The 23066-nt window shown below is 49.7% G+C and overlaps 2 protein-coding genes across 3 annotated transcripts; both read left to right on the top strand.

Moving 5' to 3' along the window:
* Positions 1-2176: 2176 nt before the first annotated feature.
* On the top strand, positions 2177-12264 carry SH2D5 (SH2 domain containing 5). 2 transcript variants are annotated; one of them, XM_088670961.1, is made up of 10 exons: positions 2177-2451; positions 2830-2963; positions 3863-3943; positions 4229-4303; positions 4607-4753; positions 5540-5788; positions 6222-6396; positions 8182-8287; positions 8901-9060; positions 10800-12264. In XM_088670961.1, the coding sequence occupies exons 2-10, from the start codon at positions 2862-2864 to the stop codon at positions 11019-11021; spliced, it is 1317 nt and encodes a 438-aa protein (XP_088527087.1). In that variant the 5' UTR covers positions 2177-2451; positions 2830-2861; the 3' UTR covers positions 11022-12264. The 2 variants fall into 2 exon arrangements, with proteins under 2 accessions (XP_088527087.1, XP_034975905.2); XM_035120014.3 differs by lacking the exon at positions 2177-2451 and having other exon boundaries at positions 2509-2963.
* Positions 12265-12738: 474 nt separating this feature from the next.
* On the top strand, positions 12739-22165 carry DDOST (dolichyl-diphosphooligosaccharide--protein glycosyltransferase non-catalytic subunit). Its single transcript, XM_035120013.3, has 11 exons — positions 12739-12953; positions 14304-14414; positions 15296-15382; positions 16525-16628; positions 17473-17567; positions 18064-18157; positions 18403-18551; positions 19251-19398; positions 19508-19628; positions 20769-20875; positions 21658-22165. The coding sequence occupies exons 1-11, from the start codon at positions 12761-12763 to the stop codon at positions 21805-21807; spliced, it is 1359 nt and encodes a 452-aa protein (XP_034975904.1). The 5' UTR covers positions 12739-12760; the 3' UTR covers positions 21808-22165.
* Positions 22166-23066: the final 901 nt, after the last annotated feature.

Below are 23066 nucleotides of genomic sequence, written 5' to 3'. Positions count from 1 at the left end.
TCCACCCTCGTTCTTCTGCTTCTCACTCCTTAATTCACAGAGGTTTGAAAGGCACCCTGGGCAGCGGGGATCCTGTGATCCGTGGTCAGAAGGGTGAAAATGCAGGCGGTGTCAGTCATCTGGGCTCTCGCTTGGCATTAACACTTTGGGATGGTGCACAAATGTGCAGGAGCACACAGTGGAGACACATACCGTGTTGTGGAGACCCATGTGCTTCTACAGGGCAGGGAGAAAATACTTTAAATGGCATGACATCTGTTTTAGCTGCAATGCTTGAGGTTTACTAAAACCACTCATGCAGCCATCCATGGTCTGCCAAAGGCTGAATGTCCCCTCAGAACAGCAGCCCAAAGCAACAGGGCAGTTCTGTGATCCAAATGCCTTTCCCCCGAGTCTTCAGTTGGAAAATATGCTGGTGAAGATCTTCCCAGGTGCATCTTGGTTTCTCCAGAGTCCTTGCTTTGCAGCTTCAAACCTAAGTCTGAGGTCTTGGGTTTCCAGCTGTTTTTTGGACTACCAATTCCCATCATCCCTGGCTGTTGTTCCTGCTAGCTAGGGATGGTGGGAGTTGTAGTCCAGAAACCGCTGGAGACCCAAAGTTTGGGAAACCTTGATCCAGTCCAATCTATCTAGTTCTCACAGATGCCCTAAAGGGAATCCTGCAAGTAAGACTTGAGCTCAACAGCGGGGCTCTCCCCACCTGTGATTCTCAGCAACTGGTATTTAGAGGCATCCTTGCCTTTAAGGTACCTTCCTAGATCCCCCCCCCTGCAGAATCTTTGCAGGGCAGCCTGCAACAGCCAGACATTGTCTTGTCATCCTGGCGACCTTCACTAATAAAGAGTTCCTCCACACATTATCCCAGCTCCTTCCTTCCTTAACTTCCAACCATTTCCTGCTCCTGTTCTGCCTCCCCTCCCCCCTTTTTTGTGTGTTCAAGAACCATCTGTCCCTTCTGCCTTGGCAATGTTCTTGGCCCAAATCTGGTGCTTTAATTCTTCCCGGAAAAGTGGCTTGTTTCCAGTCTGCTCTTGACAAAATTCTCCTCTTTTGTCTGCAAAAATAAATTCTGCCTCAAGGTCACTTCTGGGGGGGGGGTGATTATTATTTTGTCCATCCTAGTTTTTGTTCTCTATGTTCTACTTCACACGGCATATACCGGTAGTTAAACTCTGGAACAAGACGCATTGATGGCAACCAACTCGGATGGCTTCCAAATATTAAAGAAATAATTCCGGGAGGATGGGGCTATATGTTCCACCTCCAGAGTTGGAGGCAGCAATACCTCTGAATACAGGTTCCCAAAATCCTGCTTTGGGGATTCCCATTGGGGCATCTGGGTAGCCACTGAGAGAACAGAAGGCTGGCCTAGATGGGCCATTAGCCAGATCTTCCTATGTTATTGTGACTTTGCAGGGAAAGGGGCTTCAGGAGCTCTGAGAAAGACACATGTTCCACAGGTGCTGCCTTTCCTCGGGATGGGATGGAGGCATGTAAGGAATGAGCCCTTTTTCTGCACATGTTGGGACAGGGGGCAGGAACCATTGAGGTGCCCTTTGGATAAAGTCCTACTCTGCCCTGCCACCCTGGGCTGTTTGAATGGGCTGCTTTCCACACAGACCAGGGGTTCCCCTTTCATCCACAGATCCCTAAAGGGTCTATGAATTGCCCAACCCCCCCAAAAAAATATTTTCCCATTGCCATAAAAATATGCAAATTATTGTAGGGGAGGGGCGGTCCACATAGCTTGGGGGGGGGTCCACAACCCAAAAAGTGTACCCCCTTCCCTTCCGAGGAAATGCTTGTGTCCATAGGAGCCAACTCCTAGAGGCCAAGATCTCTCTGCCCCCACTCCACAATAAAATATTTGAGGGGCTTGGGCACCCCGAAAGTTTATGGTGTGCATGCACCACGTCATGTGATCGATTGTGCAACAGGGCGGGGTTTACCTGAACATCCACCCCAGGAATTTAATTCAAGTTGGCACCCCTGCTTCTATTGCAAATGATTATGGGGGTGCCCCCTCGCTGGCCGGGGAGGGCTGTTCTGTGCAGTGCCATGTCTCTTTTGAAGGTAACAAGACCTCAGACCTTCCCTGGATGGGGAGCTGTTCTAAAGGAAAGCGGGCGGGGCGGGGCTGTGGGGCTTTGCCCATCAAGGGCAGGTGGGGGGCTCCGGGCTCGAGTCTCGCAGGCCTAAGCGCTGCAGGTCGCTCTGCGCCGCCGCCCCCCACCCGCTGCTTCATCTCCGCAGCCGGGGGCGGGGCCTCGCATTCCTGACCGCTGATTGGTCGGCCGGGATTCGGGATCTGCTGCGGAGGCGGCGCGTCCAGGTGAGCTTGGCAGGAGAGGCCGAGCAGGGGCCGGGAAGATGCTGCTGCAGCTGCGGACAGCGGAGCGCCTCGGCGTTGAGGAGATGCGCGGTGGCGGCTTCCCACGCCTCCTCTGCCAGGTGAGGGCTGCGCGGAGGGAGGGAGGCAGGCGGCTTTTCTCCATCCTTCTTCTCCTGTGGCAGGACGGGAGAAGGGGGCTCCTGGACACGTGCAGAGCACCCTCCGGGTCCTTGATCTCCCGTCGTGGGAAGAGGAGCTCTTCTCCTTTTGGGGCTTCCTATGGGGTGGCGGGACCACAGGAATGCGTTTGGGCCCTGGGCATCTCCTCTTCCTCGCCCGCCCCACAATATCTCTTTCGTGGCACCCAACCATCATTTTCTCTTGGGGCCAGTGCGGGGGCGGAGGTGCCCCTTCCTCACATGCCGCTTGGGCATCCGCGGTGCCTCTTCGGGGAGAGGCCGTCTCCTCCCTCCATCTCCATGTCTCCATCCCCGCAGCAACCCCCGGAGCGGTCCCAGCCGGCGGCGCCATGAAGAAGCAGCGCTCCGAGTACTGGGGAGGGCCAGAGCCCCTGGCTTCCCCGCACCACCACCAGCAGAGGGGCGGGCGGGTCATCGCCAAACTGGCGGAGGTGAGGCTGGGCTGGGCTTTCACTCTTGTGGATTTGGGGGGGGGGAGGAAGGATCGTAATAGCTCAGGGGTGGAGCACCTGCTTGGCATGCAGAAGGTCCCAGGTTCAATCTCCACTGGCAGCATCTCCAGGTGGGGCTGAGAGGGATCCCTGCCTGAAACCACTGCGAACCACTGCTGACAGTCAGTGTAGGCAACACTGGCTCAGTATAAGGCAGCTTTCTATGGGGGGGGCAGTGGGTAGAGCATCTGCTCTGCATGCAGAAGGTCTCGGGCTCAATTCCAAGCCAGTCTGGAATGCAGGAGAGCCGCCACTGGCTGCCAGTCAGTGTAGACAATACTGAGCTACGTGGATGGCAGCTGTCTTGGTGTCTATGAAAGAGAGAACTTGGGAGGGCAGGGCAGGGTGGGGACTGGGGAGAGGTTGTGGGGTAGAGGGGCTGATCTAGATCCTGCCTGCCTTGATCCCATGGCCAGAAATCTGGAAAGTGAGCAGGGTTGGGCCATTATTGCCTCTGTTGCCTTGCCTGGCTTTGCAGGGGCATCTGTGCCCACGGAGGAAGCCCATGGCTCCTCCTCCCATTCAGCCTGGGTGGAAGCCTGCTTTGCTGCTCAGCCCATTTCCCTGGAAACCTTGCAAAGGATCAAAGGAGAGGAAGGGATAATCCCAGAGAAAGGAGAGGGCCACCCTGGCTCAGCAGCTAGTCTAAGGAGTTTGTCAGAAACCCCCCCCCTCCCTTCTTTTTTGCAAGGGGTGTAGTGGGGGTTTGAGGTGCATCTCCCTTAAGTGCTCCTCAGAGGCCTCATCTTCCCAGGTCCTCATTGGAGTTCCATGTGGGTCCTTAGAAGGGCCCCCCATATTATTCTCCTCTCTCACTCTCCTCTTTCCCTTGCCAACAGTATGTGGGCTCCTTTACTGTCGAGGACGCGGAGCTCCAGCAGAAGGCTCTGGCCATCCAGCAGCAGCTTCAACGCCTGAAGGTAAGCACTCGGAGCTGGTTGCGGACACATTAGCCCTCTGCATGTGCTTAGAGGCACTGGCCCCAATGCTTCTTCACCCTATTTGGGGGATCATTGCTCTGGCACTGTGACACCAGCTCCAGCTTTGCATCCTACAAAGTCCACAAAATTCTGGAGGGGCGGGGAGCAAAAGGGTTGCTCGAAATCTTTGTGCGTCTAGAAGAGCCAGTCGAGTCTCCTCGGTGTGCCATCTCTGACTCCGTTTCTCCCTTTCTCTATCTCTCATCCTGCTCTCCCGAAACACAGGACTGCCCCAGGCGGCGATCTGTCGTCCTCAAGTTTTGCCTGCAGGGTCTGAAGATGTACAATGCAGAGGGGGAGGTAGGAGCATGGCCATGGACTGATGCATGACAGCATGCTGGAACTACCGTCGGAGCCATCTTGCCCTATGAGGAGTTAACTGGGGTTTGTGCCAGGCTGGGTGGGGGTCCATTTCCGTTTTCCGGCTGGCCCACCTTGCTGGGCTGGGCTGTGGTGAGGATATCCTGAGGACAACTGATCTCTGGGGCTGGGGTGGCCGGGGAGGCCTCTGCTTGGATGAGGCAGCCCAGTGGTTGTTTGGTGAGGACGCGGGTTGCCATCTGCTTGACCTCATTGCCCCTTCCTCCTTCTCTTCTCCTGCAGGCTCTGCTTATGGCGCATGCCCTCAAGCGCATCCTGTATAGCACCTGGATACCCACTGAGTGCCAGTTCGCCTTTGTGGCCCGCAACCCACGCAGCCCTCGCAACAGCCTCTTCTGCCACTTGTTTGTGGGCAGCCAGCCCAGTGAGGTAGGCCAGCTGGTGGTGGGGCAGGCGTTCAGAGGTATAGCACCTCCGACAGTGGAGGAGAAATACAGCCACCCTGAATAGCAGTCATTGATGGACTTATCCTCTATGAATTTGCCTTACCCACTAGAGGGTTAACATTCTATAACTGGTGAAGTCACCACCAAGAAGGCCCTGCCTTTGGCCCCACAGAAACAGCGAGCACCGTTGGTCGCCATGAAAACTTGGAGAGCACTAATTCTGCTGCCCCATGAGGGGAGATGTTTAGTGCCTGCTCCTCTCCTGACAGAAATGTGTCACTAAGGCAGGGGTCCCCAAACTACGGCCCCCGGGCCGGATGCGGCCCAATCGGCCTTCCAATCCGGCCCGCGACGACCCCCGCCGCCTGCTGCCGCCGCCCGCTCTCACGGCGCGCAGCGCAGCGACGATCTAAAAAATCGGCAAAAAAATCGCCGAAAATCCTTTGTGCGCATGCGTATGGGCCTCTCCCGACCCGGAAGAGGTCATTTCTGGTGCACTTCCGGGTCGGGGGAGGCCCATACGCATGTGTGCGTGTGCGCATGCGCACGGGCGCGCACTCCCCCGCCCTCCGGCCCGCTGCGCGCGCACTCCCCTGCCCTCCGGCCCGCCGTGCGGTCGGCGCGGCGGGCACCGGCCCGCCGCACGGTAAATCTGGGGACCCCTGCACTAAGGAGTGAAGCTGCTTTCAGCCATTGGCTGGCTCTTGGAAGGGAAACGAGGGGGGGGCTAGTGGTGGCTAATGTGCCTCCTGCGTTTTCTGCCCTCCAGGTCCAGATTTTGCACTTCTTGCTCTGCCGCTCCTTCCAGCTCTACTATCTCCTGACGCATCCTGAGGACCAAGAATGGCCCCCCAGTGGTTCCACGCAGCAGGAACCCGGAAGGCTGCTGGGAGCCTCTTTGGATAACCGGGTGGCCTGGGAGTCCCTCGATCCGGAGGATGTATCCCAAAACGTCAATGCGTTGGTGTCCTTCCGGAGGCTTCCGTGCCCTGCTGACTTTGGCCCCTCCGTCAGCGTGGTAAGCGGGTTCCCTCTGGGGTTCTTCTTTGAGTAAGCTGAGGAAGTGAGCCCAGCTGCACTTCTTACCCCCCCCCCCCTGCCGGCGGCATCTCCGGGTCGGGCTAGAAAAATACTACCTGCCTGAAAAACCATGGAGAGCCATTGCTGCCAGTCAGTGTAGGCAATGCTGAGCTGGATTGACCAATGGTCTGATACGGTGTAAGACAGTTTCCTATGTCTGGACCTGGATCAGGAAGAAACTGCCTTCCAAAATAAGGTTTTCGGTCTGATCCAGAGTGCCAGCAGGAAAGGCACCACCTGGATTTCATCAAGGTGACCTGCTGTGTTGTGGTGGAGCTTTGAGCCACCCAGCTTCCCGCTAAACTTTATCGCCAGCTCCAGATTCTGCTTCTCCTGCTCAGTGTCCATCCGTCTCTGTCTCGTATCCCTAGAGAGAGAGGCTGGATTTAGAGGAAAGGAGCACCCTGGGCACCTCTCGCCCGGGGAATCCATACTGCTCCCCAATCCTGGTGCGGAAGAAGGCGATCCGCAGCAAAACCCTCCGCTCCGGAGCCTATCGGGGCTGCACCTTTGAGGCTCAGTTGCAGCAGAGCGCCCGAGAGATGTGTGAGTATTTGGGGAATGTGGAAGATTCTGCTGTTCAGGGAGACAGAAGAAAAAAATCCTGTGCTGCTCTTTCATCCATGCTGCATTCCAGCTATGCAAAGAGCTTATGTTTATTTCCAAGTGTGTATTTGGGGTGTTTTTATCCCTGTTTTTCAGAGGATAGCCTGCCTCCTGCATCTCCTTTTGCATTCTCATTCCTCATTTCTTTATTTTTATTGTAATGCGATTTTTATTAAAGTTTTCCATAATACTGTACTGTAAAATATCTGTTACAAAAAACCCCCACAATTGAATAACTAGAATGTTGAGTCCTATTGAAAGTAATTATTAGCCCTTACCAACCACAGAAGATAGTAACTCATCCCATCTCTCACCTGACATATTTTATCATCCCAGCCTTTCATCCTGGGAGACCATTTCCCTCTCTCTCATCCAGAGTCTCACCCATTTCCTGTTGTGTTTCCATTTCCTGATGTATTTTTGATAGAATCTTGATCGCCTCCTCTAGGACCTTCCGTTTTCATTTTTTTCCAGTCTTTTTCCAGAGAGTAGCGTAAAATTAGTAGCATAATTCTCTGAATTTACTCCAAATTGTATGCAAAATACTTTTCCTCTGCTAGAACTGAATAAAGGCCAGGAATGAAGTTTACCCAAAGCTTTATATCCTCTCAACTCCATTGATGCCAGATCCATTTAATTTCCCATCTCTCCATTTGTGATTTTCTCCTCCTCCAAATCCTTGTATGCAAGGCATTTCCATTTCAGCACCTGCTTTCTTCAATTTAGCTATTTCATAATCCAGTCCTGCCAGCTTTTCATCTATTCAGTATGAAGCAGTTAAGTATTCTTCATTTCCATTTCATATCTCATTTTTCTCAGATTCATTTTCTTTCCCTCTTTCATCAAACACCAATCTGATCATTTTTAATTGTTCAGCCATCAACTGTTGAACAATACCAACAGCCACTGGGAGACCCAAAGATACAATTGCCATATTGGGTGTTTTTGATGTTTTCAATATTATTAGCTACTCAGTCTACCTTAATATTTCCACCTTAAAATCAAAGCCAGCATATCCTGTCTCACAATAAATTATTTCCATGCCTGGAATAATGGAGTAATTGCCGGTTACTTTCAGTTATTTCAGATATTTAGCAGCAATCAAGAGAAACAGTGTTAATGATTCTTCACACAGGGGATTCCTTCACCCGTTTAATATTTATTGCCAACCATAAATCAGGCTTTTAACTCTTCCTTAGACACTTTAATGTCCACTTTTCCTTTCTGTTCTTCTTAATGACAGAATGCAGTACTTACAAATTTTTAGATTGTAAATTTCCACCAGCAGATAGAGGGGTATCTCTAAGTTACCTTGTCCCTGAAGTGTTTAAGAAAGTGGGACTGTGAGTTTTCTACCTATGAAAGGGGCTTAAGCGACATTTGGGCATAGTGTCAACTCCCTAGCTTGCCAGCTCGTTCTCACTCCCGTCCAAGCCGCCAGGTGAAGACAGCATAAAATGGCTTCATCCAAAGCATTTGAGGTTGCTCCCATATCACCCTTATATTCCAGAGTGATTAATAGTCAGACCATCTGTCTGACTGTTATCAATCACCACATAATTATATTCTGTCTGCGGCATGCTAATAAAGAGACAGCTGAACCACCAATTCCTCTCCCCGGAAGTCATCCTTCCTCATTCTTTTTTGAGATTTTGTTCAAGCATCTGTCCTGCTGAGATGGTCTCTTTTGTATAACCTCCCCCTCTGTTTCCTTCTTGGCTTTAGTTCTCACCAGCTGCGACAGCAAAGGCAGCAGAGGGAGCCTGGCTTGCTTGCTGGATAACGACAGCAGTCTGATGGAGAACGTGTGGTCCTTTGCAGGCATCGACAGGTGAGCGGAGGTCTCCCCTTGTGTGCCCTCTGACAGGAGGCCTCCAAGGATGCTTGCAGATTGGGGAATGGAAGTAAACTGCACAGCACAGGTGGTTGATCACAAGAAGGAAACTAAGGTTTCCCATATAAATTCATGGTTGCTGGTGCCAAATTGGTAAAAATGTGAGCAAAGCCCTGCAGCTAGAAGAGACCAATGGCTTGCCTGGTCCAGCATTCTGTTCTCATAGGCCCCAACCCAAATGGGAAGCCTGTGAGCAGGACCCGAACACAACAGCAGTGCTGTCCCCACTTGTGATTCCCAGCAAAAGGCATACTGCCATCATGGCTAGTAGCCACTGACACTGCTTGTTGTTGAATGACCCAAGGAAGGTAGCCAAACATTTCCCACACTTGTGGTGCGAACATAATCATGCTTACTCTGAAGTAAGTCCCACTGATTCCAGTGCAGCTTACTCCAAGGGAAAGGTGCATTGGATGGTAGACTTTACTCCTAGACGTGGAAGGGCTAGAGAGGGGGGAGGGTTTCTGCTCCAGAGAGAGAAACCTGGTTCCGCGGGCTGCTTTCATCATGCTCACAGGTCCCATCTTCCGCACTCCCGTCTGGTTTTCAGGGATGCCGGGATGGCGCTGCTCAGGAATGATGTAATTGGAGCCTTCCTCCTCTGGGCTGAGCCAGGGGCCACCAACCAGTGGTGTCTTACAGTGAGGACAAGATGTGGAATCATCCCTTACCAGATTTACAGGAGCCAGCTTGGGAAGTATTCTGTGGAGGTGAGAACTTGAGGGAAATTACATGCCAGCTCTTTCTGATTCTGTCTGATTCAGTTGTTGCAAGCACATTTTTTAAAACTCCTGTCATACAACATCGCCAATATATTGGACCATAGTCTCATCACTTTGGTGCACGAGATAAGCAAGTTTCCAGGAGCCAGAAGGAATGGTAACTAGTTGGATTTGTATCAATTGGTTAAAAGATTAAAATGTGAAAACATTAACTGAAATATTGTAAACAAAAAAAATTCTACTAGCACTCACCAACATTTCTGAGCTCCTTTTGGCCCAAAGCAGCCCAGAAACGAAGCACAGTCAGTCATACCTCGGTTTAAGTATGCCTCGGTTTGAGTATTTTCAGTTTAAGTACTCTGCGGACCTGTCTGGAATGGATCAATCCACTTTCCATTACTTTCAATGGGAAAGTTCGCTTCAGGTTAAGTACGCTTCAGGTTAAGTACAAATGTCCGGAACCAATTGTGTTTGTAAACCGAGGTACCGTGTACCTCTTTTAATACGTAGTCAGAAAGTAAGCCATGGCAGCATTTTTTAGCATTAGTAAAATATAAGACACACCCCGAAAATAAGACATACCTCCATGTCGTGTAGAGCGAGACCGCCGAGCACCCCAGCCAGCCAGCGGGACCCAGCCAGCCAAAGGGGCCTGAAACCGGCTGCTGTTGCTGCTGCTGCAGCAGCAAGCGCTCGGAGCGCCCTGCAGCGCCTGGCCTCTTTTTTTTTTGACTGCCCGAGGCCTGCTGCCCCGCCGCCAGAACCGGCGGCGGCAGAGCGGAGCGCTCCGAAGCGCCAAACGCTTGAAGCGCCCTGCAGCGCATGGCCCCCCTTTTTCCCCTTTGGCTGCCCGAGGCCCGGCGGCAGAGCGGAGCGCTCCGAAGCGCCGAATGCTCGGAGCGCCCTGCAGCGCCTGCCCTCTTTTTTTTCCTTTGGTTGCCCGAGGCCCGGCTGCAGAGCGGAGCACTCCGAAGCGCCGTACGCTCAGAGTGCCCTGCAGCGCCTGGCCTCTTCTCTTTCTTCCCTTTTTTTTGCTGCCCGAGGCCTGCCTTCCCGCCGGCGGCTACAGAGCGGAGCGCTCTGAAGCGCCGAGCGCCCTGCAGCACTGGGCGGAGCGCAGCGGCCTGGCTTCTTCTTTTTTTGCCAGAACCGGCGGCTGCAGAGCCGAGCGCTCGGAGCGCACAGCAGCGCCTGGCAGAGCGCTGAGCCAGCGGCCTGCCGCCTCGGTGCCTGGAACCGGCGGCTGCTGCAGCGCCGCGTAGAGCGCCCAGCAGCGCCGCGCAGAGCATCCAGCAGCACCCCCGAGCCAGTGGCCTGGCCCCTCTGAGGAGGCCTTAAGGTACAAGACATCCCCTGAAAATAAGACACCGTGTGTTTTTTTGAGTAAAAAAAGGTATAAGACGGTGTCTTAAAAAGGGGAAAACACGGTACCACTGTATGACAATAGCAATAGCAACATTACACAGCTCTTCCTGTCCCTAAAGCCTCCCTCTCTAATCCCAATCCGGTACAATTGTTCCTTTAAAGAAATCTTTCCCTTACCTCTCAATAATATCTCCTGCATTGATTTGTTTCGAAATTCCACAAGGGACTGTTCCCCTTTGCAAATTAGATTGTGTGGGAACATTATGTGACATCACAGAAGCTCAGCCAACGAGGGGTGGTTTGCGGGCAGCAGCCAGTTTTCGGTCTCTTATCATTTCTTTCCTTTTATCCTGTTCTCATAGCATTTGAATGTGGAGTTCCCCAGTATGGATGCCCTGTTGGAGCACTACTCTGGAATCCAAGGAGGCCTGTTCTGCTCTCTGGCTGCAGGCCGGATCAACCACTGTTACGAGGAGCAAGACTGCGCAGCGGACGATCCCTGGAAGGAAGACAGAAGCCGTCGGCAGGCGTCTTGGCTACATGGCACTAGTAAATCTCTGGCTGTCCCACAGGAACTGGGATGAGGAATCTGGGCTTAGCTTTCCTGCGATCCACATGCTAACTGTGCTAACTCTTTTTGTGGTGTTCAAACTATATGGCACTTTTGCACTTGGGCTAGCTTTCTTATACTGATACGGTAGGGATTAGGCTTCATAGCATTGATCCAATCCTTCCCCCTCACGCCCCCAGTAGAAGAGCAAACTAGTATTAACTTTTCTAGCCAAAAGGTCCCATGGCGCTGATGCCCTCGGTCGTTCAGAGATAGATTTTTCATCAGTGGCTGAAATCCTGCACATGCTTTCCAATAGGGTTGCCATATTAATAATAAAAAAGTAAAATTCCTGATACCCACAAAATTGTTGAGCTTTTTAAAGGAAACCACACCAATTTGGGAAGAAACTCAAATTGTTTAGCTTTTTGCGGGGAAACCAATAGTGATTTTAAGCTTTTTGAGCTTTTTCCATCACGTTGCCATACATCCAGGTTCTCCCTTACATTTTGCCTGTCCGGCAGAATTCCCTCCAGACATTTTTACACCCAAAAACCAGGACGTGGCAGGAATTTTCCAGACGTATGGCAAACCTACTTTCCAAGCACAAAAGCCCCATTGGACTTGGAGTTACTACTGACTAGAGGTACCCTGGAGTTGCACTTTCTGTCTCAATCCTACGTCACAGAATCGTAGAGTTGGAGGGGACCCCAAGGCTCATCTAGTCCAACCCAATGCAATGCCGGATTCTCAACTGTGAATTCATCTCACCACCACTTTTCCTATCTTGGGCTGCAGCTCAGACAATAAATGCTCCTTCAGTTAGAGCATTGGTTTACCAGATTCTTGCCACTTATCTTAAAAACAAATAAACAAATTAACTGAGCATTTGAGAGGTCAGAGATAACTCCAGGTTTAATATAAACAAAATTCTGCAAGTGGTTTTTAGCTCTTGCAGGTTAATTAACTCAACACCCTCTTTCCCACTTAGTGTTGCTGGTTTATGTTCCTTGGGTTGTGTCCAATGCTGGTCCTACTCAAAGTTAATGTACTGTACATAATTTTTATGGATCTACTCTCAGTAGAATTTAGTTGGTTACAATCCCTTATTTTGCTTATGGGGGTTTATGTACCTGCTGCTGCAAGAATATTTTGAAAGAAATATTTTTTTGGGGGGGGAAATATTTGTGAGCATGCCAATATATGAATACATAACCTATATTTTAAATATGTTTATATATAAATGTTATGAAAAATATATTTGCAATCCAAAATGATTAAATTTTAGCTGTCGTTTGCGTGTGTGAGTGTGTTGGGAAATCGCAATTAGACGTGACTGCGAGAAAACCTTTAAAATGTTAGTTTTCGAAATCAATGGAGGCCGTTAAGGCCTAGATGCCTCCGTTGCCTAGCAACAATCGCTCAGCTCCGCGCTATATTAGCCATGGCTGCGCTCATGCTTGATTGGATACCAGCAGCAAAAGGGAAGCAGCGATTGGTTTCCGCCAAGGGCCGAGCTCGGACTGGCAGATCCGGCCGCGGGGAGAACTAGCAGGAAGGCTCGGCCGTGTCGAGAGTTGTCTGTCTCCGATTGGCTCACGGCAGAAGGCAGGGCGGGCACTCGCTCCTGCGCGCATCACGTTGCCCCGTCGCCTGCTGTTGGTTGGCTGGGAGACGCTTGGGTGCCCGCCTTCCCTGTGAGGGCAGCGTCCGCTGATTGGCGGCTGCGGCGGAGTTCGCTTCCGTGTCGCTCGGAGACTGGGAGAAGGCAAGATGGCGGCGGCAGTGCGTGGAGCTACCGGGATGCGCCGGCGGAGGTCGATGGCAGCTTCTCTAGCGGCGGCGCTGGTGCTCCTATGCCTGGCGCGGGACGCGGCGGCCGGGGGAGGCGGGATTCGCACGCTGGTGCTGCTGGAGAACATGAACCTGAAGGACACGCACTCGCTCTTCATGCGCAGCCTGGCAGGTCTGGCCCAGCAGCGGGGAGCATTTTACAGCAGACGGGGTGTGGAAGGGACATGCCAGCGGTGTGTGTGTGGGGGGTCAACACGTGGAATTCCTAGGTTTGGACGGTGACTTACATTTATATAAAATAAAAAAATTTCCTTTCAGTAGCACCTTAGAGACCAACTAATTTTGTCATTGGTATGAGCTTTCATGTGCATGCACACGAAAGCTCATACCAATGACAAAATTAGTTGGTCTCTAAGGTGCTACTGAAAGGAATTTTTTTATTTTGTTTCGACTACGGCAGACCAACACGGCTACCTACCTGTAATTACATTTATATATTTATTATATTTATCAAGCACATGGTTCTCTTGTTCCTCTTTTCATCCCCCACAACAACCCTGTGAGGTAGGTCAGGCTGAGAGACTTTGACTGCCCCCCCCCCAAGTTAGTTTCATGGCTGAGCCAGGGATTCGGAGCATCGCCTCTCTGAAGGTGCTTGTCCAGCACTCTGAATCATCACACCACTAGGTTGTATTGTATATGCACAGATTCTCACACACGCACCTTTCTATCCTCCATTCAGGGGAGTGGGAGCTGTTATCAGAGTCCCAGCACATGTTTCAGTGTGGCACAGTGGTTAGAGTGTTAGACCAGGACCAGCATTCAAATCCCCACCGTCACTCAGCCATGAAACTCACTGGCTGACGTTGGGCCAGTCGGTCACTCTTAGCCAAGCCTACCTTGCAGGGCGGTTGAGGTGAGGAATAGAGGAGGGGGAGAGCTGCATTTGCCGATCTGAGCTCCTTGGTGAGATATAAATGCAAAAAATGAATAGCAGACATTCGAAGGGGGGTGCAGAGCTAGTGTGGGATGTGGCCTTGGGGCAAGCCTGGTGGGCTACGTCTGGCTCTCTACCTTAGCTTTAGAGGTTTAGGAGTGGAAGGCAGTGGTGGGTGGGTGAAGGGTGAGTGGGACACGGTTTGTTCTCATTCCCAGGCTTTTCCAGGTAATAACTTTGTTATTTAATAACATAACCCTCGAGCTCATTTTAGGCAGCTCAAGAGATTTTATATTTGATGGTTTAGAAATGTTTTTGGGATAAAAGAACAATTGGCCTGAATAATTATACAGAGCAGGTATTGGGCTTCTATTCCCCTTGCAAACAAGAAGAGGCAGCATAGGAGTTGTTTTAGGCCAGCTGATATTACCCAGCAGAGGCAAAATGGGAGTTTGGAACTCCCTGAGTTGCCCGTCAGTCTTTTAGCAGTGTCTAGTGGACCTAGAACTTTACTGATTCCTGGATTTCTCTCTGTGCTTGGGAATATCACAAGTCTCTTATTTTCTCTTGCACTTCTAAATCTAGATAGGGGCTTTGATCTCACCTTCAGAACTGCAGATGACCCTGGCTTGTCTCTTATTAAATATGGAGAGTTCCTGTATGACAACCTGATTATCTTCTCTCCATCTGTAGAAGGTAAGACAGATGAAGCAATGTAGAGAAGTTTGCGGTGCAACCCTATGCTGTGTTTATTCAGAAGAGAAGACCACCAAGTTTGTTTGAGCTTTACTTCCTTGAACTGTTCAGTGCTTATTGTATAAATCAGGTAGATCGTGATCTACACAGGGTATTATTGGTAGATCCTGGTTGATCTCTGGCCCCCCAGCGATCTCCTTAGAAAAAAGCAAAAAACAACTTTGGCTTCCTAAAAAAGCTCAACAACTTTGGGTAGATCACTGCTAGTTTTGTTTTTTTACGACAATGGGTAGATCACTGCCATTTTTTAAATACTGTGAGTAGATCACAGTCTGTTGGGAGTTGGATGTCCCTGGTATAAATAATACTTGTGTGTCATTATTCTGTTTTGCTTTCTGCACTTGTTCCTTGAACAGCTCATATTTCACCTGTTGCGTAGGAAGTGGTCTTCATTTGAAGGTTTTTTGGTTGGGATTGGAAGGCATTTCTTTCTGTCACCCTTATGATAGGCATGACACTTTGCATATTGTAAGCAGGTTATTATTAGTTGAATACGTGGATAAATACAACTGCGTGTTGCTTTTTGCTAGAAAAAGATTTTTGTTTTTAAAAATGAGTTTTGAGGGTGGGGGTTGGCTGCTGGAAATCAGTCATTTGAGGCAGGCATAGGCAAACTCGGCCCTCCAGATGTTTTGGGAGTGCAACTCCCATCATCCCTGACCACTGGTCCTGTTAGCTAGGGATGATGGGAGTTGTAGTCCCAAAACATCTGGAGGGCTGAGTTTGCCTGAGTTTGCAGATATTATCCCTCCTGCAAGCTGCTTCTTGCAAATCTAGCTTTTGCTTTGACATGTTTAAGCATCATTGCCCCTTCGTTTCAGATTTTGGAGGCAACATCAACGTGGAGACCATTGCTGCTTTCATCGATGGAGGGGGGAGCGTCCTTGTGGCCGCCAGTTCAGATATTGGTCAGTAAAATGAACTTTATCCAAGCCTTTGACTTGAAAGAGAGCTTCTCCCTACCCCCACCATGAACTTCTTGTTGTTCAGCCATTTTGTTTTGTAGTTTGGTTGAGCCGCCTGTGCCTGGAATTCCTTTGGCTATAGCAGTCCTGGAATTCTGGGTACCACTGTAAATTAAATAGGAAATACAGGACAAAGTACTCTTTCTGACCACCTTAAAGCGTGAATGCTAACTGTAAATGTGTTGAACCTTTCACTATTTAGCTGGAGAACTGACCTCCTAAGCTAAAGTTCACCAACCCAATACCCTCTAGGTGTTTTGGACTTGTATTGGCAGCTGTGCTGACTGGAGCTGATGGGAGTTGCAATGGGAGGGCACCAGGTTGGCAGGAGCCAGCTGGCTTCTTCTACCTGAGTGATGAATGAGTATAGATTTAAGAAACAACAAACCCAGGGTGCCTCAACTTCTTTATGGCTCTTCCATTAAGAACTTTTCTGTCTACATCAGGGGTCAGCAACCTTTTTCAGCCATGGGCCGCTCCACCGTCCCTCAGACCATGTGGTGGGCTGGACTATATTTAGGAAAAAAATATGTACAAATTCCTATGCTCTACAAATAACCCAGAGATGCATTTTAAATAAAAGCACACATTCTACTCATGTAAAAACACCAGGAAGACCCCACAAATAACCCAGAGATGCATTTTAAATAAAAGGGCACATTTTACACATGTAAAAACACACCAATTCCTGGACCGTCCACAGCACGGGCCGGATTGAGAAGACGATTGGGCTGCATCCGGCCCACGGGCCTTAGGTTGCCTACCCCTGGTCTACATAGCCATTATTTCAAAGCAGAGCAAAAGGGTTTATTTCTGTCTGCTGTCATTTTTAAAGGTGGCATGAATATTTGTTTCTTCCTTTGCATCTGTTTGGAAGCTGCTATCTTGAATAGAGTTAAGTAAACATTTGCGGCATCATAAAATAGAGCTCTGAGCACTTCCACCCTCTTTTTCTATGCATAGAGCATTTTTTTGTACATAGAGAGTGATTTGTGTGTGTATCTAAGTAGATGCCAGGCTACTTGTGGCTTTAATTATAAATGGCTCTCCTTTTTCCAAACAAGTACAATGTTGACAATTCTTAGGCGACCCCCTTCGAGAGCTGGGAAGTGAATGTGGCATAGAATTTGACGAGGAGAAGACAGCTGTCATTGACCATCACAACTATGATGTCTCTGATCTGGGTCAGGTAAGTAGCAGGATGCAAACTGTTGGGTAGACCGGCTGTCTATGTAGTAAATATGTAGTTGTTTTGAAACAGTTGCTTGCATTAACCATTAAGCTCTTGTGAAGGCAGTAGGTGGCAGCCAGCATCTTAGAAAAGGCCACAGCCTCTTCACTGCCACAGAGGAGGGAAAGCTGCTTCCAAGATGGTGCTTGCTACAACATCTACACATATATTTGAAATACAAATAACATATACCAATTTACCAGTTAATTGATCAGAAGAATCTGCTTTCGGCCCCAACATGGAAATAGAATGCCAGCAGCCACTGGCTATTTTCTGACAATCATATCTCAACTTTTGCAGCCTCTTCTCTTTTTTCCGTTTGCAGCGAAATGAATGAAATGAGGAGAATTGCAGTTAACCATTGTTTCCTGTTTTATCGGGAACCTGGAAACTTTGGCTACCAGCATTAGAACAAGCCAGTATCAAAAATATGGTTCAAACTATGGTTAAATATTCTGGCTAGTAACTGTAGATGTCCGACTCAGATGAAATGGGGAGCTACAGCTATATGGAGACTACTTGGTTGAATTGTGACGTGCATGAAGGGGCTGCCCTTGTAATTCAAATGCTTGTGCATATCTTGGTTGATGGTGCTGAGCTGTAACCATCCAAATACAGCCTTTGTGTGTTGCAGAGAAAGTTGGAGAGGGCAGAAAGGCGGAGTTGGGGCTGGTGGGCAGAGGATTATGGCTTCTTCTTCTAAGGCAAAGTGTTAGCCACATTGTCATTTGATGAAGCATTGACTGAACCTCCCTGTAGAGTTGGCAGTCCCCAAAAGGTTTTAACTGCGGTCTCTTTGCAGCACACCCTCATCGTGGCAGATTCTGAGAGCCTCCTGAAGGCTCCGACTATTGTGGGGAAGAAGCCTCTGAATCCCATCCTCTTTCGGGGAGTTGGGTGAGTCTCCTGCAACGTGGGGCTTGTGTTTGGCCACAGCTATAGGAGCTGGTGCTCTTGGCCAGTTTACTGAGCGAAGAGACTATGTCTTCATCTAGACAGCAAGAAAATTTGGTAACTACTTGGCTACAGTCCCAGCTCATGGGGCTTTCTCCAGCCAAGTCATTCTCAGTAGACCCACTCAAATGAATTGGCCCAAGTTAGTCCTGTTGTCCATAAATTTCAACAGGACTACTCTAAGTAGCACTAGCAGTGGATACCTCCCATGATTTTTCTTCATCTTTACTGCATTTATAATCCTAAGGATAAAGAGAAGAGCCTCCTTTCAAGACAGTGTTGGGTCTTGCACCAAGTGCTTTCCAGAAATACATTATTAATATTTGGGGGCTCCCACCTGGAGGGGCACATGGGTGTCTTGAACTGAGTCTTGGAAGGAAACTTCTCCCCTGCTGTCGGATATCTCCTTCACAACCAATTCCCCCCCCCCCCCCTGCAGGATGGTGGCTGATCCTGACAACCCTTTAGTTCTCGATATCCTGACTGGCTCCTCAACCTCTTACTCCTTCTTTCCTGACAAACCCATCACACAGGTATGACATGAAGGATGGGGGGAGGGCTTGCCTTTTTTAAAAAACCTGCTGACAAAAAGTACCTTGGTGCCAGGCTCCAATTGCTTTCCTTTTGGTTCGGGACCGCAGGGGGCGCCAAAACAATGCTGTAGGATGGAGCACAGGACACCTGAAATTTGAGAGCCCAAAGTCTGCCCCTGATGGCAATTGGCATCCTCTCGGAAAAATGGTTCACCTGTGCTGACCAGTCATTTTGCCCCCCTTAGTACCCTCATGCTGTTGGGAAGAACACGCTCCTGATTGCGGGACTCCAGGCCCGGAATAACGCCCGTGTTGTCTTCAGCGGTTCCCTGGATTTCTTCAGCGATGCCTTCTTCAACTCTGCTGTGCAGAAAGCTACCCCTGGCTCCCAGAGGTACAGTTGGGTTTCCACTCCGTTCTTGTGTTCCAAACGATGCCCACCTTCTGTGTGCATGAGGCTCCTTTGACGGAGACGGTTCTGTCTTATTTATTACTTCACTTCCCCCCCCCCTCCAAGTTGCTTAAAGTGGTATATATAGTTCTCTCCCTCCCCATTTAATCCTCACAACATCCCTCGGAGGTAGGTTAGGCTGAGAGGCATTAATAAGACTAAACCTTAACACTATATATGGAACACCACACCAGAGCGAAAAGAGAGAGAGTGAAACTCGGGCTCCTTCTGGCCCTACTTTTATAGGCAGCATGACCTTGACAGAAAGAGATAACAGAACCAGTTTAAACCAGCTGTACTCAGCTTCCCTGAAGGAATAAACCAAACATCAGTAAACTCCTGCTTGCTTCTTCCACACAGAGAAGCGTCCAGAACCCTCTTGAATTAATTAGAATGGGAAAGATCTCTGCACACCAGATCAATATTTTCTGTACCAAGAAATGCAAACTGGCACGCACTACCCCCAGCCAGGTAGTCTCTAGGTTGGCGAAGGTCAATGCAGACCATGCTTGATCTGCTGTGCAAATGACGCTGGTTAATCTTCCTGTACTGGAGTTGAATTTCTGTGGATATGCAACATCCCTTGAGCAAATGTTACTGGTAACACTCATTCCTTGGCTTCCTCTTCTCACATAAACTCAGGTACTCCCAGACGGGGAACTATGAGCTGGCTATGGCTTTGTCGCGCTGGGTGTTCAAGGAGGAAGGCGTCCTTCGTGTGGGAGAGGTGTCCCACCACCGGGTGGGGGAGGTAGCGCCCCCTAGTGCCTACACCGTCACAGACCTGGTGGTGAGATTTTTAAACCATCCTTTGCAGCCAGAGCTTAAGAGTTCCCTTCACAGTCTGCACATGCCTTTTTAGCCGGCCAATGACACTCGCTCCCCCTCCCCCTTCTCAGGAATACAGTATCGTAATTGAGAAGCTCTCTGATGGGAAGTGGGTCCCCTTTGATGGCGATGATATCCAGCTTGAATTTGTCCGCATCGACCCGTTTGTGAGAACTTTCCTCAAGAAGAATGGTAAGCTGGTTCCGTTTTCTCCCCAATACTTTCTCAGTCATGCCTTGTCAGCCCCTTGAAAATTTCAGAATTTATGCTGTCCCCATTTGCCTGTGCCCCCTCCACTGTGACCTAGGAGTGGGGAAGAGGTGAAACCACCTCTGTTCCTTTTTAGAAAAGATTCATTTCTGGCCAGAGGTGAGTAGCTTGTATGCAGGTTTGCAGTCTGTTATGACCCAGGTTTTCAGTATCCTAACACCTCCGCTTTAACAAAAATAAATTGTCATAGTGATGTTGGATGGTGATGAGAAATTCCGATACGCATTGAGAGACCTGTCACGTATACTGTCTGAACCTACCCAGCTGCTAAAATCATCAGCTTCAGCATCTTAACTCAGTCCCAAAAGCATGTGAGGCACAGCTGGCGGTGACACAAGAGAGAGAAAGAAAAAGAGGGAGAGCCTTTTCAGTGGCTGCTCCCTGATTGTGGAATTCCCCCCCCCCCGCGTGCGAGGTTAAACTGGTTCCCTCCTATTCTTCTGTCAGCATGCTGACACCTTATTGTTTAGACAGGTCTTTGAAAGCTAAAGTGCAGGTGGTGTTGATCGATGGGCTGCTGTCAGGGCGAACTGGATTTTAATTGCTGGTTCTAAATGTGTTTTGATATACTGTATTTGAATTACTGTCTTATAACTAGTTTGCTTTTCTTATTTTGCATTTCATAATGTTGTAAGCTGTCTTGAATCCCAACTTGGGAGAAAGGTGGGATATAAAGAAATAAAATAAAAATAACAGTAACTAGCTGCAACAGCCAATGAGAGGGATATATGCAGAGAATTTGCGCTGGGGCTGAGGGTTGCAGCCAATGCTAGTCCTACTTGAGGCGTGAATTTCACCAGGTGTGCTCTGAGCAGGGCTTGAATTTCCTACTTGGGAGGCGACCTCCAGTTCCCAACTGTATAATGGGCACAGATTCTACTGGATTAAGGGTAGCGTGGCCACCGGAGCCACAGAAATTATTACGCTTCCAGGTCAGAATGACAGGAGTTAGGATAGGTTGTTGAAATGTACAGGGGAAGGAGGGGGGGGGGACTCATTCACTTTCTTTGCATGTTGACCACAAGTTGGCCTGAGACCCCCTGAAATGTGTTTGGCTCCTAGGAGGCAAGTACAGTGTCCAGTTCAAGCTGCCCGACGTCTATGGAGTATTCCAGTTCAAAGTGGATTACAACCGGCTGGGCTACACCCACCTGTACTCCTCCACCCAGGTAAGAAGAGCCTTGGCCTGGGCAAGGAAGGAGCTTCTGGTCCAAGAGCCTGGTGGAAAGATACCATGGATGGTGCCACCTGTAAATCTTGGGGCCCCAATCTCTCAAGCTAGCTAACAGTAAAAAGACAAGCCCATTAGAAGATAATTGCTAGAAACCACAGAAGGGGAGAGTTGTTCTTGTGCTCAAATTGTGCTTGCTGGTTTCCCACCAGCATCTGGTCAGCCACTTGTAAGAACAGAATGCTGGACTAGATGGGCCACTGGCCTGATCCAGAAGGTGGTGGTTCTTATGTTCAATAGGCAACCCAAGCTGCCATGGCCAATGGTTGCAGATTCCCCATCCCTGGCCCACAGTGCCTGGGCTACCAAAGAGCTATCCTGACCCCTTTTCCCTTCGGGAATGTGAGATGAGGGGCTCCCGGACAGGGCTCTCATTGGAGGAACTCAGTGAGCTGAGAATGATTCAGGGCAGTTTTGACATTTCACTGCAATTGCCCTGTGAGAGGGGCAGAATCATTCTCCAGTCCTCCTAACACCACAGGCCTTTAATGATTATGCTGCAGTCTGCTCTGTGTGCTTTTAATAGAGGAGCTGGATATATTTATTAATTATAGTGATTAAATCTTTGACTCGATAGTGGTTTTTCTCTGCTGGGTGTGTGCTTTGCAAGAAGCCTGCTTGTTGCCCATAAGGTGGGAGACAGTACTGCTCCCCACCTGTGAGTGTGGGTGCCTCCTGGGAAGCCTTCTCACACCTTGCTCTATTTCCCGCCTTTGCCAGGTATCGGTGCGCCCCCTCCAGCACACGCAGTATGAGCGATTCATCCCCTCGGCGTACCCCTACTATGCCAGTGCCTTCTCCATGATGGTGGGCCTCTTCCTGTTCAGCATTGTGTTCCTCCACATGAAGGAGAAGGAGAAATCGGACTGAGGGTCTCCCAGCGGGAGGAGTAGGGAGCCCACCTCTTCCAAGGCGGTGGTGCCAAGCAGTGCAGACGCTGAATACACACAACATTTGGAGGCTGGAAGTCCTCAGGATCGTGGGACCAGGGCCTGGTGGGTGGGGATTAGGACTTTGGAGGTGGGCAAGGGGAAGACGATGCCTCTTGGAGGAAGAGAAGGAAGAGTGAGCAGCCCCCCTGAATGAACTCTTACAGAATCCACGTGTCAGTTCCTTTGTGGACGTCTCCCAAACATGCTTACTGCCACTGTGACTTGTTTCTGGTCTCCAAACAAAAGATTGCTGTACTTGAATTTTGTTTTCTGAAATAAAGCAGCCTCACCTTCCAGTGATTGTTGTTTTCTTGAAAATAATTTGGGAGCTGCCTTGAATCCCAACTTGGGGGAAAGGTGGGATATAAATAAATAAGAACAACAACTATCTGTAACAGGCAATGGGAGGGATGTGTACAGAGAATGTGAAGACACATATGAACATCTTTTGGAATGTCTGCCATGGAGTACCTGAATAACCTAAAGAAACTTGCTTAGTGATGATATCGGGTACACTTTTTTTGAGGGGGGAGAACCAGAAGGAGCTTCTGAATCCTGAAAATGCATGAGTCTGCAATTTTGTTTTCAGTCTGGGTGTTTTATGTAATATTTTGATCTAAATATAAAGCAGAGTTTTGAACAAATGCAATCTAACTACATTTGGAGCAACTGTGCTTCCCAACAGTAAGAAAAGGCCGCCCTCGCCAACAGTCAGCCAGCCTGGGACAAATTGACCAGTACCGGACCTCTGCAGCCCAGTTAGCAGCAGAAACTGAAGGCTCCAGGGAGGAGGGTGGTGACAGCAGCAGCAGCGGGAAGAAGCCTTGAGTTACACCTGGATAGTACTAGGAGAGGGAGTGGGTGTGGCTGTGGTCTGAGCCACAGAGTCTCTTGGGCATGCTGATCGCAAGGTCAGCGTTTCAAATATGCACGATGGGGTGAGCTCCCGTTGCTCTGTCACTGCTTATGCCAGCCTAGCGGTTCGAAAGCACATCAACGCAAGTAGATAAATAGGTACCGCAGCAGTGGGAAGGTAAATGGCAGTGGGAAGGTAAACAGCATTTCCGCGCGCTCTGGCTTCTGTCACGTGTCCCGTTGTGCCAGAAGTGGTTTAGTCCTGCTGGTCACATGACCCAGAAAGGTGTCTGCAGACAAACACCGGCTCCCTCAGCCCGCAAGTGAGGTGAGCGCCGCAAC

Source organism: Zootoca vivipara, chromosome 6 (assembly GCF_965207765.1).
Source record: "Zootoca vivipara chromosome 6, rZooViv2.hap1.1, whole genome shotgun sequence".
Classification (NCBI taxonomy): Eukaryota; Metazoa; Chordata; class Lepidosauria; order Squamata; family Lacertidae; genus Zootoca; species Zootoca vivipara.
Note: the sequence above shows the minus strand (reverse complement) of the source record. Positions and strands in the feature narration are given on the sequence as shown.